Source organism: Neurospora hispaniola, assembly GCF_033458365.1.
Source record: "Neurospora hispaniola strain FGSC 10403 chromosome Unknown B0T23scaffold_1, whole genome shotgun sequence".
NCBI lineage: Eukaryota > Fungi > Ascomycota > Sordariomycetes > Sordariales > Sordariaceae > Neurospora > Neurospora hispaniola.
The window spans coordinates 3,140,250-3,156,090 of NW_026944406.1; the positions used below are offsets into that span (position 1 = coordinate 3,140,250).

General features: G+C 50.7%; 6 protein-coding genes and 1 non-coding gene across 7 annotated transcripts; 4 read left to right on the forward strand and 3 right to left on the reverse strand.

Moving 5' to 3' along the window:
* Positions 1-132: 132 nt before the first annotated feature.
* Positions 133-664, forward strand: B0T23DRAFT_424959 (Mss4-like protein; the record flags this gene model as incomplete). Its single annotated transcript, XM_062839877.1, has 3 exons — positions 133-393; positions 453-573; positions 633-664. 3 exons carry the CDS (start codon positions 133-135, stop codon positions 662-664), a joined length of 414 nt encoding a protein of 137 aa, XP_062697131.1.
* Positions 552-2,136, reverse strand: B0T23DRAFT_370024 (uncharacterized protein). The gene is made up of 2 exons (XM_062836566.1): positions 1,606-2,136; positions 552-1,540 (listed from the first exon to the last, which is right to left on the reverse strand). The coding sequence occupies exons 1-2, from the start codon at positions 1,663-1,665 to the stop codon at positions 710-712; spliced, it is 891 nt and encodes a 296-aa protein (XP_062697132.1). The 5' UTR covers positions 1,666-2,136; the 3' UTR covers positions 552-709.
* Positions 2,137-2,167: 31 nt separating this feature from the next.
* On the reverse strand, positions 2,168-2,259 carry B0T23DRAFT_t55. Its single transcript has one exon. It is a non-coding gene; the product is annotated as a tRNA-Leu (tRNA).
* A 70-nt stretch (positions 2,260-2,329) lies between these two features.
* Positions 2,330-3,085, forward strand: B0T23DRAFT_370025 (uncharacterized protein). Its single transcript, XM_062836567.1, has one exon. It carries the CDS (start codon positions 2,574-2,576, stop codon positions 2,991-2,993), a length of 420 nt encoding a protein of 139 aa, XP_062697133.1. The 5' UTR covers positions 2,330-2,573; the 3' UTR covers positions 2,994-3,085.
* A 1,834-nt stretch (positions 3,086-4,919) lies between these two features.
* Positions 4,920-6,705, forward strand: B0T23DRAFT_401086 (general substrate transporter; the record flags this gene model as incomplete). The annotated part of the gene is made up of 3 exons (XM_062838552.1): positions 4,920-5,007; positions 5,081-5,412; positions 5,464-6,705. 3 exons carry the CDS (start codon positions 4,920-4,922, stop codon positions 6,703-6,705), a joined length of 1,662 nt encoding a protein of 553 aa, XP_062697134.1.
* A 2,293-nt stretch (positions 6,706-8,998) lies between these two features.
* Positions 8,999-11,359, forward strand: B0T23DRAFT_416998 (cytochrome P450; the record flags this gene model as incomplete). Its single annotated transcript, XM_062839650.1, has 6 exons — positions 8,999-9,326; positions 9,388-9,520; positions 9,582-9,919; positions 9,981-10,096; positions 10,149-10,966; positions 11,047-11,359. The coding sequence occupies 6 exons, from the start codon at positions 8,999-9,001 to the stop codon at positions 11,186-11,188; spliced, it is 1,875 nt and encodes a 624-aa protein (XP_062697135.1). The 3' UTR covers positions 11,189-11,359.
* Positions 11,360-12,154: 795 nt separating this feature from the next.
* B0T23DRAFT_434661 (uncharacterized protein) lies at positions 12,155-15,363 on the reverse strand (the record flags this gene model as incomplete). Its single annotated transcript, XM_062840506.1, has 8 exons — positions 14,907-15,363; positions 14,711-14,821; positions 14,489-14,680; positions 14,368-14,449; positions 13,978-14,328; positions 13,763-13,890; positions 13,490-13,726; positions 12,155-13,459 (listed from the first exon to the last, which is right to left on the reverse strand). Exons 1-8 carry the CDS (start codon positions 15,033-15,035, stop codon positions 12,155-12,157), a joined length of 2,535 nt encoding a protein of 844 aa, XP_062697136.1. The 5' UTR covers positions 15,036-15,363.
* Positions 15,364-15,841: the final 478 nt, after the last annotated feature.

Below are 15,841 nucleotides of genomic sequence, written 5' to 3' on the forward strand. Positions count from 1 at the left end.
CTGAGCCGAGTTCTACACCAAAAGCCAACTTCGATCTCCCGCGCTAGCCAGTCAAGAATATTTCGCCTGCCACAGACAGGTAGCTCTACGGCGCCGAGTTTTGCACGAAATCCTCTCCTCCAGACATTCATCATGAGCATCCACATGAAGGGCCGTTGCGTCTGCGAGAATTTGCAGTACTCGCTAGAACTTGACTCCCTGGACGATGCGAGAACCACCCTTTGCCATTGCAACAGCTGCAAGAGGGCGTTTGGAACCAACTACGGTCTCACAACCAAGGTCCCCCTCCAGGGTTTCAAGTACGAGGCTGGAACCCCCAAAAAGTTCAAGCAGCACAATGGTGTGACAAGGGAGTTTTGCGATAACTGTGGCGCTTACATCTGTGAATACGGGGTAATATTTGTCTTCACAATACATCACCTGGAAACCCATTTCTCACCATGCTTTCACAGGAAGAAGCAGCGGACAAGTTCCGGTACGTCATGTGGGGGTCCTTTGATGAGCCAGAAAAGGTACCTCCCAAGGGCGAGTTCTTCTGCAAGAATAAGCCCAAGTGGATGCCCGATATCCCAGGTATGGTTGGAGGAGTGAACCCTCAAGTAAATCAAGTGTAGAGTCTAACCGAATTACAGGCACCTTCCGGAAGCAGGAGATCAAGGAGTAACGGCATGCATGACGACAAACAACATCGAGATGAGCTCATGAATAATCATGTCTTCGCGTTAAACCACGGTGAATGTCTCATGATCTCCTTCTCGTGTTGAAGTTGATGCGGATCGACGATAATCGCAGCTCTTCCTTGGAGCTTGCCGCTTGAAACCACCTTCTCCAACTCCTCGACCTGATCTAACCCATAGAACGGAGTCATCTTTACCTTGACTCCATGTTCGGCGACAAAGTGCAGAAGCTCCTCGCTCTCCTCCGCTGAGCACTGCAAGCTTCCCTTGATTCTTACGTCTCTCAATATCAGCTCCATAAACGGAAGTTTTACCTCCAGAGGCTGAGCAACCTGTACCATCAACCCATGCATCTTCGTAATTGCACACGCCAGTCCAGCCGCATCGTCCGCGTCAGACAGATTGACAGTAGCATCAACACCTCCCGTGGCAAACAACCCGTTATGGTCAACCTCTTCCCCATCATCCCCCAGCACCGCCTTGCCCACCTCTTCAACAACCTCATCCTTCCCCTTCCTCGCATCGACAACCACATCCGCCCCCATCTCCCTCGTCAACTCCAGACCCTCATCCCTCGCCTCAATGCCAACCACCTTCAACCCCATCTTCGTCGCAAATTGCACCGCCAAGTGTCCCAACCCTCCTCCTGACCCGACAATTCCCAACCACTGCCCCGGCTGCAAGCCCGTCTCCATGACCGCCCTCCACGCCGTCCTACCCGCACACCCCAGTGGCGCCGCCGCCAACAAGGAGACGCCCTCCGGGATGACCGTGCTCGTTCGGCTGTCCACAACGGCGTACTCGGCAAACACCCCGTCGACTTGGATCCCGATGTGCCCATCGATATGTGCACAATAATGCCTGTAATGCCCCCCTCTTTTCTCCCTCTCAATGCCTGTAGTGACAGTAGCCGTGCAATCCCCACAAGCCCCACAAAGACCGAGCGGAATACCACACATGACGCGGTCCCCCGATTTGAACGAGTCATCAGCAGCAACGGAGGAGCCGACGGCTACCACGGTGCCCGATCCTTCGTGAGAACCGGTCAAAGGGAGTGAGATACTGGGGCGAGGGGGATGTGTGTTCTTGCGGTGTGGCGTATTTTTCAGGATTGGATACTATCGCAAATGAGAGAATGGGACCGCCAATTGCGGGTTGCATAATAATGAAGTTTGGCTGGCGGGCTGAGGAGAGGGGGACTTTGCGAAAGGTAGAAAGTACTTCTAGAGAAGGAAAGGGCGAAGAAGCAAATGATAAACACGGGATGCAAGCATCCACCACTGCATTTTGCTAACATGCAAAAATGAATGGAACACCCCTTGATAGCTATCTTTTCCATATCCCCAACCATGCATGTATCAATGTTACAGTTACCACCACCCTCTTTCGGAAATTGCACAAGCAGTTAATTCAACACGCATCGAGAGATGCCACCGAGTAAAAAAGGACGAGCCGAGAGACGAAGGGCAAAAAAGCAAAAGAATGTTTGTTGACAAGAGTGGGATTCGAACCCACGCCCTTTCGGACTGCGATACTCAGAAGAACCTGAACACAGCGCCTTAGACCGCTCGGCCATCTTGCCGTTGTTATTATTGAGAGAGATAATTGAAAATGACTATTATAGAGGTCATTACTGAGATAGTAACAACAATGTAACGTTTGCGGCCCGGATTCAATTTGAAGAGATGCTCTTTGTGCACATCAACTTGGAAACTGGCAAGGCGACAAAGTTGGACTCGCCTTGGACAAACACGAGCATTCATATGGGCTGCCTAGTACGGTTTTCAGAGAACTCAAGGCTCGCTATTGCCAGCGGTCACTGCACACCACCTGGTGTGTACCATTTCGATATCTTGCCGGATCCAACAGTCCTGTGGCCACTGTTCAAATTCAAATATGAGGGAGCAAAGTGAACGCTCCCCCTTATTGATTATCTCACCCTACGGCGGGCCAACGGCTTACAACCCACCGGGGCTCATGGTGAGGACGCAGTATTTCACAAGCCGAGGGTATGCGTTTTGCATCTCCAACTATACCGACTCATCTGCGCATAGAAAGGCGTACCACGAGGCACTGCGTGGAGAGTTCGGTATAGTCGACCGTGACGATGTTAGTGAAAAGGTTCAATATTTTGCGAATTTCGGACGAATTGATTGTTTTCGCGTCGGTATCGCAACCGCCAGCTCCGGCGGCTACTGTGGTTTTACGATGCTTGACCCGACGTCCGGACGTGTTTGCTGGAAAAATCAGTATGTGTGGCGTCAGCGACATTGCTCAGAGCGAGGATATCAGACAGGAAACCATAAGAAACAGTAATGTCAAGATGGTCATCCTCAACGGCAAAGGACGCATGTTCAAGCACGGTGACAATGTGAAGAAAGCACTTCTGGAGGGCGAGGAATGGTGAGAGCAAAACGTTGCTGGGAATTGAAAGCCGAAGGAAATCGGGACTCGGAGAGAGATGGACGGGCTGTATGAACCTTCGCACAGGGTTAATTGTTAGTGCACATAGTACAGCGCGTCTTGGCTCGTTAGCTAGGGTCTTCGAAAATGAGTTTCTGTAAACTTTGCGCATCGTTGTCTGCAAAGGAAGATGCTATTTTCAGTTCTGGGTGAGCTAAATGTCTTGTTTGTAGCTGTCCATCATATATCGCCCTTGTTTTGGTCAAACCCCTCAAAGTCATGATCTTCTGCGTTAGCAGTGTTTTCATCAAGAGTAGGTACCTACTCCGCATCTGAACCCTGTGATCACCAGTGCAGTGAGCTTCGACTGTGGGGCAAGTGCATGTAATGCACAGAACCTGAACCCCAACCTTCACGGTGATCCATGTCTTCTTTCCCCCAACATGGAACCATTTCAGTCTATTCCCGTACTTTGCAGAAACCATGACAGCAAGTATATGGTCGCAATGAGGAGCAGGTACTTCAGTTTGACTTGAAATCAGCAATAACTTAAGAGTTGTTCATCTCCACAACTTCGTTTTCTGGACAACACCACCGGCTACATTCGGCACAGCCCCGGGCATCCAGCATTACATACACGTACTTCATTTGCAACAATGTTGAAAATCAACATTTCTTGACCTTCCTTGCTCTTCCATGACAAATCAACAGAGACTCTACAGCACTGTACCAGTCACATATTGATAAGACACTTGCAAGATTGTAGGGCTGTACACATCGCTTGGGGATCACAAATGACCATAAGAACGAATGAAATGAAAGTAAAAAGAAGAACAGATACCATCTTGGTGGTGACAGCGATGTTAGGTAGAGTTTTAGTAGGCGGGTCCGGCTGCAGTCCATGTTATTTTGTCCTGGACGAGCTTGGCTAGGTCCGAGTCTCCAACCCATGGCAAGGTTAAGGTAAGCTTTCTTCACTGAAGGATCCACTCTCCAGCAACTTCCACTTAACCCCAGACAAACTTCCCCAGAATCCCCACGGGGAACTTTGGAAGATCCTCCAAATCCTATGCTTGCTTCCATTTCAGGCGATATGCAGGGTCCGCTTTCACACCGGACACAAAACCCCAACACGGCATCCCGAGGACGGCGATGAGGTCTCAAGCGGTTTAGTTGCAGTCACTGACTGTGGGGTGAGGCTGTTGGACTCCCAAGAAAGGTTGTCCAGCCGTCGATCAGTCAGACCTGTCACGGTACTGCACGGCTACCACAGGACATGCGCACCATTCAGGACGAGAACCGATCTCGAGGGTGATGTCGTCATTGGTCTCACTGCTCCGTCCCCCGGATCCAACTGCTCTCCACGCATTCGCCGAGCCCGTCGAACCCCATGAGACTCCCGTCCAAGCTGGCCAAACGCACCTCGCTCATCGGGAAAAGAGGGTCCGGGGAAGTGAGGGGGTTGCGTTCTGCACAGTGGACGAACTGAAGAGACAAATCGTGGCTTTCTTTTCCGGGGTCGACGATACCAATGTGGTGAAGACATGGAAACCAAAGATGAGAGAGGTTGGTCAAAGACCTTGTTTACCATCCATGTTACCCTGTCACGCTCGTCTCCTCGTGCCATGCTGCCATGAAGTCCCGAGGGAGATGTGTTCCTGCTTCTTGACTACTTTTGGGTATTACCAAAGATGCTCTTCTCAAGTCAGGAAAGTGATCAACGACGTGCTGCCTCTATATATGATCTCGGCATGCCCTTCCACATATGCTTCTGATCGTTGTGTTGTGTTCTCACATACCTCTCGAAATAAAACAAGCTTTACATCGAGCAGTGTCGCCATGAAGCCATTTCTGGGGCTCAGAGGCCAGCCCCTCAACCTGGCCGTGGGCGCAATTGCCGGGTGTGATTTTCTTCTTTTCGGATACGGTATGTGATAAAGACACATTGATGAGTCAAATATGGCCAAAAAAACATTTTTTCTAACCATTAATGACAACAGATCAAGGTGTTATGGGCGGAATCCTGACTCTCCCCGAGTTCCTCGGTTACTTTGAACAAATCAATCCAGACGCACTGGGCCTCACACCACACGAATCTTCTATGCGATCTACTTACCAAGGCATCTCCGTCGCTTCCTACAACTTGGGATGTTTTATCGGCGCCATTATCACTATCTTTATTGGCAATCCCTGGGGCCGTAAGAAGATCATACTGTTCGGAACTTCTATTATGATTGTCGGTGCCATTCTTCAGGCCAGCGCTACTACTCTAGGCCATTTCATCATTGGGCGTATCATTACCGGCATTGGCAATGGAGGAAACACATCTACTGTGCGTTATAACTCTAGGTAAACTTTTAGGTCAAGCTCTAACCAGTCGCAGGTCCCTACTTGGCAATCCGAGACTTCGAAAGCACACAAGCGAGGCAAGATGGTCATGATCGAAGGGTCTCTCGTCACCGCCGGCATCATGTTGAGTTACTGGATTGATCTCGGGTTGAGTTTTGCCCCTGGCTCAGTTGCTTGGCGCTTCCCTCTGGCCTTCCAGATCGTCTTCTGCATTGTCATCCTTATCTTCATTCCCTTCCTGCCCGAATCACCTCGCTGGTTGGTTTTCAAGGGCCGCGACGCGGAAGCCAAGGAAATCCTGGCCGCCCTCAACGACGTGGAACTTGACGATCCCATTGTCGACACCGAGTTCCATTTCATCCACGATACGGTTGTCGAGATGTCCAAAGGCAGCTTCAAGGACCTCTTCACCATGGACAAGGACCGCAACTTCCACCGCACTCTGCTGGCATACCTCAACCAGGTCTTCCAGCAGATCTCGGGTATAAACCTCATCACCTACTATGCCGCCGTCATCTACAGCGGACTTGGCATGTCCGACTTCCTGGCTCGTCTCCTCGCCGCCCTCAACGGCACCGAGTACTTCATTGCCTCGTGGCCAGCCGTCTTCCTTGTCGAGCGCGTCGGCCGCCGCAAGCTCATGTTGTTTGGTGCCATCGGCCAAGCGGCCACCATGGCCATCCTGGCAGGCGTCAACTCCCGGCCGGACGATAAGCCGTACCAAATTGCGGGGATCGTCTTCCTGTTCGTTTTCAATACCGTTTTTGCGGTCGGCTGGCTCGGCATGTCCTGGCTCTACCCAGCCGAGATCGTGCCGCTCCGCATCCGCGCCCCGGCTAACGCGCTATCCACGTCGGCGAACTGGATCTTCAACTTTATGGTTGTCATGATCACTCCGGTCGCGTTCAACAAAATCAAGTATCAGACGTACATTATCTTCGCCGTCATCAACGCCTTTATTGTTCCAGTCGTCTATTTCTTCTATCCGGAAACGGCGTGCCGGTCACTAGAGGAAATGGATATGATCTTCCACAAGGTTGATGGGTGGAAGGGATACTTCACAGTAGTGCACCAGGCCAAGGTTGAGCCTAAATGGTACGACAAGGATGGCCAACGCATTGGCGGGGCTGACTTTGAGAAGACTGCTGGGTACCAGAGCCACTCGATCCCATTGTCGTCTGGATCTGAAAAGCCGACGAAGGCGCATGTTGAGTCGCCTAGGGCGGATGACGCGATCACTTCGTCAAGCAGTGATGGACGTAATCGGGAGTTGTAGTACAATCTAGTGCTGCCTTGTTTGTTAGCTTGGTAGAGGTACCTACTCCAAGTATATTGAACGGGATGTCTTCCGAATTGTCCTAAACCTCCTGAGGACTAATTGGTTGGATAGGTACGGATCTGAAAGGCATTATTAAGAACCAATACGGTGTGTTTTAATTTGTAAAAGGCACATCCACAGCACAGAAACGCTTATGGAAGTTGGTCTGAGGTGTCGAGCTAACAATCAAACCAGTACTGGATTGTAGGTGTTAGTAAGAAGCAAGAAGAAAAAATTACCAAGTACGAGTCCCTGATCAGTACCTTTGTCTTCTTCTTTTGGCACTATATGTTTCTCGGTGATTGTTACAGACTTCGAAGATATCTTCGACAATGTAACCCTGTTTATGGTCCACCTTTCCCCAGGATTGCTCCCGAGTGATCAACCACTCCGGCTCGCCTACCATCAACTGGATGGTCTACAGAAACAACGCCTCGAAAGCCAGTATCGCCAACGGCAATGACACCAAACACTGGTACTTCCTCTCGGCCGTCGAAGCCTGGAAGTTCACCTCCTCGAAATTTTCCGCCTTTATCATCCTCCACCTTTATCACCTCGGCGACAGCATCACCGACGAAGCAAACAGCCACTGATCCGACTTCTTGCGGGTATGCATGCCAAAGGCTGGAATCAACCATATCGGCGTTGACAACTAAGCCGCGGGCGCGGTTGCGCCGTGCTCAGCGGGAGGCGTGGGCCTACACTGTTGAGCAGGTACAAGCGCGACGCTTTACAGAAGCAAGAGATGGAACATATCTGTACCTATTTTCGAAGGGGTCAACGACAGGCGGCAGCGGGACGGATAGTGGACAGGGAGTCAAAATGGGGTTAGGAATCGGCTGATTCCCGACGCATACCTACAAACAGTTTACAATGGCCGGAGTATAAGAGCGCGGATTAAGGTTTATTGGAGGCACGATCACGCCGTTTGAAGGAAATGGGCAGAGTTATGTTGGTCTGACAACAGAGCAGACGGGAAATAAGGTTGATGAGTGAATTTTGAATTGTGTGGATACCTATTCGGATGCGGTGGTGGACTTTGGAAAGATCCGAGGCCTTGGGGATCCGAGTGTGAAGAGTCTGTCACTTAGCGACCTCGACACAGTTGAATCAATGGAGGGGCTCATTTCGTTGCATCCGAATGTGGCAGGGTATCAAATTCCACTTATGGCTGATAGGCTTTCGTTGTACCTTTTAAATTGAGGAAGGAACGGTGGTGGGGGATGAGGGTTGAAGTTGGAAGGCACGCTGTGTGGAGGATGGGCAGGGAAGGTTTGAGCTGGTCAAGTGGAAAGCTTTTTGTTGGGAAAGTGGGTTGGAAAAGGAAGGCACAGCTTGAGGAGCGAAAACTTCCAGCAACTTCCAGGATCCTCTTGCTCTCGGTGAATTTAAACTCCCCATACAGTACACTCTCCTCGGAAGCGCAGACCTACGAGGGCGAAATTGGGACGGAAAGACAGGAGACCTTGGTGAGTGTTGTCATGTTGAGTTACGACTATGCCACCTCGATATGCTGCTCACTTTGCCTATCTCAGCCTGGATCGGGAACGGCATGCGTCTCAGCAGGATCTTCGGAGATGGGGATCTGGAGATAGCCGCACCCCAAAGCCAATAGTTTGAACATTTACCCACTCCTAGCAGAACTCAACCTTTAATGTTGTCCGCGACTGGATGAGAGGCTTCCTGAGTCCTCCTGCATGTGAGATGACTCCGTGGAATGTTTCCGTTTGGACGACGACGAGGGACGGCAATCCACCAAGATTCATTGTATGAGTTGTGGTTTAGATATGCCCCCACAATCACCACCACCAGAACAGTCACCATCCTACCAACAACACCAGCAGCCCAGCTGTGAGGTGAACAATACCTGTGATGGGATACTAATTCATAAACAGTTGATCTGTTCCTCAAGGTTCGTCCGGGTCGCCAACATATGTCATGTGTGACAGTGACACCAGACGACGAACTGAGGTCCAAAATCCTGAACTTCACCTCTATTCACTCGATAGTTCACCGTCGCAAAACGAACCTGGGATGGGTCGTGCTCCAGGCGACAGTGGAAGCTGAACCCTATAAGAGACCGAAATTCTCCCCTCCAACCCAAACTAAGACCTAGACTCGTACACAAACTTCCAGTCGTCCGCATCTTCGGTCGTGAAACCATACCTTGCGCAACATACCTTGACGAACCCATTCAAGATTACAGCGACTCAGACCGGATCAGTCCACTCTCTACTTTCCACTATCGACCATGTTGAGATTCTTCATGGGCGACTCCGGCATTGGCCCGTTGTCGAATATGGTCACCAGCAACAGCAGCGCAACAAGCGCATCAAGCGCTCCTGCCACTGGCTTTCAGTTCATACAGCAATCTGTCGACACGGTAGCGGGGACTGCGATCGGCCTCTTCATTGCCTACTCCGCCTACAAGAACCTCTCCGAAGCCTATCGTAGAGGTGACCCGCACAGAAAGGCACCTCTCCCGCCGAGCCCGCCGGGCGACTTTCTTCTTGGCCATTATCGTCATGTTCCGGAGAATGAGTCTTTCCGCAAATACTTGGAGTGGTCGAAGGAATACAGTAAGTTGAAGTGACCCATATGCCCTCAACTGACCGATCGACTGACGTTTACTGGAAACAGACTCTGATGTGCTGTATTTTGAGACATTCGGCACCAAATGGGTTGTCCTCAACTCCTATGCAGCAGCCCACGAGCTGCTCGAGAAGCGTGGAAGAAAGTACTCGGACCGTCCTCGCTTCGTGATGTTTGAGGAGTAAGTTCTCATCCTTATGGTCCAGTCTTCTATGGAGCATCGCTAACAACGACATTTACAGAATGGGATGGGCACCCACCCTCACCTGGCTCCGCTGGGGGCCTCAATGGGGTCTCCATCGTAAAGTTCTGGCGTCTCCTTTTGCCAAGACTGGCTGTGTCTCTTTCCAACCCCTTCAGAGGAAGCAGGCAATGATCATGTGCAAGAATCTGATCGAGAACCCCGAGGAGTGGATGTCCGCTGTCACTCATTTTGCCGTCGCAATTATGTTCAAGATCGGTTACGGAATCGATGTTGACACTCCCACGGATGAATGGGTCAAGTTAGCCGCAGAGGCTTCCGAAGCGGTTGGTAAGGCAGGGGCTCCAGCCAGCTCGATCATGGATCGCATTCCATGGAGTAAGTTTCTCTTTTTAACTACAATTGTCTAATGAACAAATCACTAACATAAGTCCTCTAGCCCGCCACCTCCCCGACTGGTTGCCGTTCATGGAGCGTCTCAAGTATGCTCACGAGAACAAGAAGGCCATCCAGAACATCACCGAGCGTCCTTTCAACGCATCGATGTCGGACTACGTAAGTCAGCCTCTTGAGACAGCTAGAACTCGGTTGCTAACCAGAAACACAGCACGAGCGATATCTCGACCCTACTCGCAAGCTTAAGGAATGCTTTGTACACAGAATGTACCATCTTCGGGGAGAGGATGCTCGTAGGAACAGGCAGAACGTCTACTATGAGGATGATATCAAGGGAGGAGCCGCGACCATGCTCATCGCCGGAAATGATACTACTGCCTCAACCCTCAACCTCATTATCCTATACTTGACGAAGCATCCTCGCGTCCAACGCCGCGCTCAGGCGGAGGTCGACTACATTCTACTCACGACTGGCGTTCCCACCGAGCCCGTGGAAGATTACCGCCCCACCACTCCCGCACCCTGGGCCTCGTCCTCCAGCAACCGTGCCGGCATCATCCGCCTGCCGACCTGGAACGACATTCCCAAGTTCAAATACGTCAACCTCATCCTTCAGGAGGTCTACCGAATCAACCCCCTTTCCCCACTTGGCATTCCTCATGCCAGCGTCAAAGATTCAAGCGACATTGACCCCGACGGCGACGACACCTACAACGGAATGCGCATTCCTTGCGGAACCATTGTCTACCCCAACGTCTGGGCCATGAACAGAGACGAAAAGCGTTATCGCGAGCCGGAGCGCTTCTTCCCCGAGCGCTACTTGCCCAAGGAGGAGGGCGGCTGGGGCGAGCCACTCCCTGTTGGCACCTTTGGTTTTGGACGCCGCGTTTGCGTGGGCCAATATCTGGCTGAGAACAGCCTGTTGATTGCCATGGCAATGATGCTGGCAACTATCGAATTCGATCTTCCCATTGGACCGGATGGTAACCTGAAGGACTTTGAACCGCAATTTTCGCATAAGGGACAGTCGTAAGTTTTCTTCCTTTCTCACTCTCTTGCTATAACATACTGTATTGGGAGCCGTGATTGCTGACTTTCATTCATGACAGGATCGTCCTACCCTTCAAAGTGTCCGTCAAGCCTCGCTCCCCGATGGTAGAGGAATTGCTCGACCGCCACATTCTGGTTGCCAAGATGGCTGAGAAGGCTGCGGAGGATGGCAAGAAGGGTGGTCCTACTCCTAGCGCTTGAGTTGTTGCTACAACATGGCACAACTAAGATGAGCGAGTCTAAGGAACGTGAAAGCATTCTTGTGGAGGAATTACAAATCATCTAGTGGCAGATGATGGTCCAGACATGGATGGCGTTCATTGGGATGGCTTCAGCTCTCATATCAACGAGACTTTTACGGATAAGAACGAGGGAAAGGAGTAAACTAGGATTTGAAAAGGAGAAAAGAGAATCTGGTGTTATTCTTATCTCAGAGACTGAGTAAAGCCACCAGTCAAATACCTAGTCATAGTGGCTTTGATAGACTCGTTAACAACCAAATTACCGTAAAGTTAATACTCGATTGAACATCTTTCACAGACTTTTTCTTGTGGAATTCTTGTTGATTGAAAATGGGGTTGACTACCCACGTAGCAGTGGAAGTGCGAGTGTCATCAATAAAGTTATCGTGACATGTGTGTGTTTCATGCATTTCAGTTTGAACGTGTTAAAGCCTAGGGTAGGTATCACCGTATTGTGTCACGTACTCACTGGATAATCTCCATGCGATGGACGAAGACTCTTTTGTCGATGATGATAATACGTGCCGGATTATCACCCGAGGGAACGAGCAGCTGTCCCTAACGACCTTTACATTGTCTTGCAATTGGGTATGCTGGCGAATTCCCAACAAAAGGTCTAGTTCGCGTTCCGAGAATCACGGACAATTAGGGACAGCAGGAAGTCTTGAAAATCTATCATTGGTTTAGTGTGCCATCTAACCATCACCTGTCTCTATCGATGAGTGATATGGACTCCTATCCGAACGGCGTCAACGTGCCGTCTTAAGCGTCCTTATATCTAAGGTGTATGATTATCCGAGCATAATTGTTGGCCATGACGGTCATTAGCAAATTTCTGAATCTGAGCTGTCGGCTAGCATAGTCGCGCGACTCCATGGGTTATCCATCCTCTTTGTCTCTGAATCTTCTGTCGGCAACCGTAGGATCAAAGCTCCTCCTCCACAACGTGACTGAGTGCCTTTGCTTTGACCTCATCCTTCGCAGCGTCTCGAATAGCCAGGATCCACTCGCTGGCAGGGCCAAAGCAATCGAATTGAACGCCAGACCGCGCAAAAGCTGCAGTGACATCCATGAAATGTTCCCTGGGGATCGCTCTGAATGTATTCCAGAGAGTGAGAAGCTGCGGGTCTGGCTCCTTACTGGTTTCGCTGGTCTCGCTGGATTCGCTGTTCCCGTCATCAACGTCGCCCTCGTCATTCTCGTCATCCTCCTCATCGTCCTCACCTTCGTCATTATCGTTATTCTTGTCGCCCTCGCTGTCTCCATCGTTCTCATCATCCACGTCGCCCTCCTCACCTTCGCCATCTCCGGCATCCCCGCCATCCTCCTCATCGTCCTCACCTTCGTCATTCTCGTCATTCTCGTCATTCTCGTCATTCTCGTCATTCTCGTCATTCTCGTCATTCTCGTCATTCTCGTCGCCCTCCTCACCTTCGCCATCTCCGCCATCCTCGTCATCATCCTCATCGTCCTCACCTTCGTCATCCTCGTTGCCCTCGCTGTCTCCATCGTTCTCGTCATCATCACCGATTTCTTCTCTGCCAGCACTCTCATTCTCTTCATCCGTCTCCTCGATTTCGCTTTCGTCGTCACTCTCATCTTCAGAATGCGGAACAACATCTCGGATGTAGCGTACGCTCATCTCCCTGTCCTTCATTCCAAAGTTCTCCTCGAGCAACTCAAGGTTTGTCCAACGGTAGGGGATCCAGCACAGGAAGGAGCCGGCCTTGATTTCAGCAATAGTATTCTCCATCGAGTCCTTTACCGGTGGTATTTCTAACCTGTGAGGCCAGTCACCATCGTACCGGTCATCCTCGTCTGCAGGGATGAGCTTGAGTGGCTTGTTCGGCGCGATCTGAAATGTGATGGAACGGAGGCTGGCGAGGCCCCCACGTTCCTGCTGTCCATTCGCTCTCTGCAACTGACAGGCGATCTTACCAGCGTCGCATTGAGCAGCTAGATCTAACAACATCGCTTTGACCTTCATGCGATACTCTGAATACAGCTCGATTCTCTTCTGGGCGTCGATATAAAAAGACTCGTCATGAACTGGATGATCGTGTCGAACATGATAGAAGTGCCTTTCGCCATTTCTGTCATCATCATACGCCTGCCTCTCGATCCAGCCTTTGATGGGGTCGTGCTCGACCTCCTCGTAATGATACACGTATCGGGTCAGCCACAGCTCACGCTCAGCGACATCCATTTCCCATTCGTCGAGGATATTCAACTCCACAAGATTGGGCGGAAGGCATGGGACCAGAAGATTGGCTGAGAATCCACGAGTGTCCCCAAAAAGGAGATGCATCTGGATCGTCAGCTTTTCCAGCCGGTCCAAGGTTGGAAGGCTAGTAAGACGCTTGCCTAAGCCAATAAAATTTCGGAAACAGTGGGTATAACAGAGGATAAGACTGAATTCCCGAAGTTCGCTACCCTTCAGAAGCAATACCTCGGACAACGTTAGTAGTTTCTCGGTTAGAAAATTTAGAAGCTCGGGCTAATTACCCGGGTCCGACGGGCGCTGCTTGAGTACAAAAGAGGTAAGATTTTGAGGGATCTTGAGGAGCATAGAACCGAATGTTCGGGGTTGCAACTCTGTATCTAATAAGTATAGGTAACGGATACTCTTAATATTTTCGCGTAAAGGGTTAAAAGTCGAATCTAGACCGACCGCCATTAGTATTTCGAGAGAGCGAAAGTATTGAAGCGGGAATTAGCCTCCGAATCTATATCCTTTCTTGAGGTAACCTAGGGCTTTTGAATTTAAAGCCAACACGAGGCTGACTAGAGACGAATAGAAATTCGGCGAGGATGATGTATTATTAGTATGAAGTTTCCGGAATCTGGCAAAGCAATTCTGCTTAAATCCCCAAACAGGCGGAAACTGCAATAGCAATCGTTGTACTTGAGGCGTCTCTCGGAGGATGCAGTAGAGAAGTCCTTGTATGAGTTCATGCATGGGCGGGCGGGCGTCAGCCGTTCTCTTCCCAGACCATTTGCACAAATCCCGTTTCAGGTCGTTAACGAGCCTTGTGGTACGCGACTTTCTCTTTCTGATTTGAACCGGAAGCATGTCATTATCCCATATGTCGCTGGCGACTCGGATGTTCCAGTCGAACTCACGCGGTCGGGTTTTACGCGCAGCTTCACCGAAGAGCCATTGTCCCAAATCCGCCCAAAGGCCTGGTTCGACGCAGTTGAAAAGGTCTCTTTCTTGATACTCGTTGTTGAAAGCAATCAAGAGCGCCAAATCTCGAACAATGTTGCCTGCCTGAGGATCCTCTAGAAGGGTCCGCGTGAAGAAGGGTAATGCTGCGGCGTCATGGAGGATGACGGTGTGGTAAAGCATTGGGGAGGCCACAGCCCGGCAACGGGAGCAGACGATGCAAAGAGCCCGCAAAGTCCGGCGACTTTGAAGGTAGCGAGCCAGTTCGCTGTCCTCGTTCTCATTCTTACGTACGGGGCGGTAGTCCGGGAAGACATCGCTCTTGCTAGGCAGGGTGAGAGTGAAGTGACTGAAAATTTGAGTGAGCGTCTCAAATGGCAGTTTGGGCAGCATCTTGAGCTCCCTCAACGTGTCGGGCGAATATTCCTACGTCACGTCAGTTGAGTCGTTGCTTGAGAAGTTTGAAAAATGGTGGCTTCGAGGGGGAATGATGGAGGTAAAAAAGAAGGACGTGAATCTCCTGTGCAGATACGTGGTTTAAATAGAAGGCTTTCAGCTGATCCAATGTCTTTGCCTTTCCTAACGCGCAAAATTCTAGGGCCTGGTCGGATGGCAGCGAACCAAACACCATTTCTTCCATCCCAACTCGGGAACCTGCGTCCTGAGACTCGGTGATGGGTCATCGTCGACAGTTGGATATGTGACTTGTTGAATCAAGGTCATCATAATGTGTTTTATGGTTTATTCGTGGGTTTGGCATACGCGGTTGACCAGATGGAGAAGATGCCTCAGACATGAGATTTTATCAGGCCATATCATACGGCGATATCTTGATGACGATCAGCTTATTATCATGATGCGAAGTAAGATGACTCGACGATGTTTGAGTGTTTTTGAGATGAAAGCTGGGAGACGTTGAACGTTTGAAGTCATTTCAGTATCTAACGTGGGGTTCGGATGAAGACTGCAGTGACGTTACGTAGGACCTCATTGCTGATTGCTCTGCCTGCCGCGAATACTAGGTACCACCGGTATTTCGAGTTGCCCATCGAGAAGAAGGCAGCAATGTGACCAATCAAGGGCCTGTAACGTTAGCGCAATTAAAAGAGAACAAAAAAAGCTAAAGCAGGTGCAAGTGGCTTGGCTTAGCAGGGGGATGCCCCTGCCAATGCAAAACAGGCCCAGGAGATGATCCGTGCATTTCGGCGTCCATTTCCCCTGCCTCCATGGTTCGCGTGATGCTGCATGGTGGCGGCCTGCTTTCGTTTGGCCTTGGCCGTCGGGGCCGTTCAACTTTCACCATCTCTTCCACTTCCACGAGCAGCAAGCAGTGTGATGAGCAGAGGTGAAGGCCGCCTGAGAGATATCCGCTGATTGCGCAGTGGAGCCATGCCAGGGCGACCCCTGCCAAGTGTTGGCCGAGCCTGGGGTGCATCCCGTCCACTC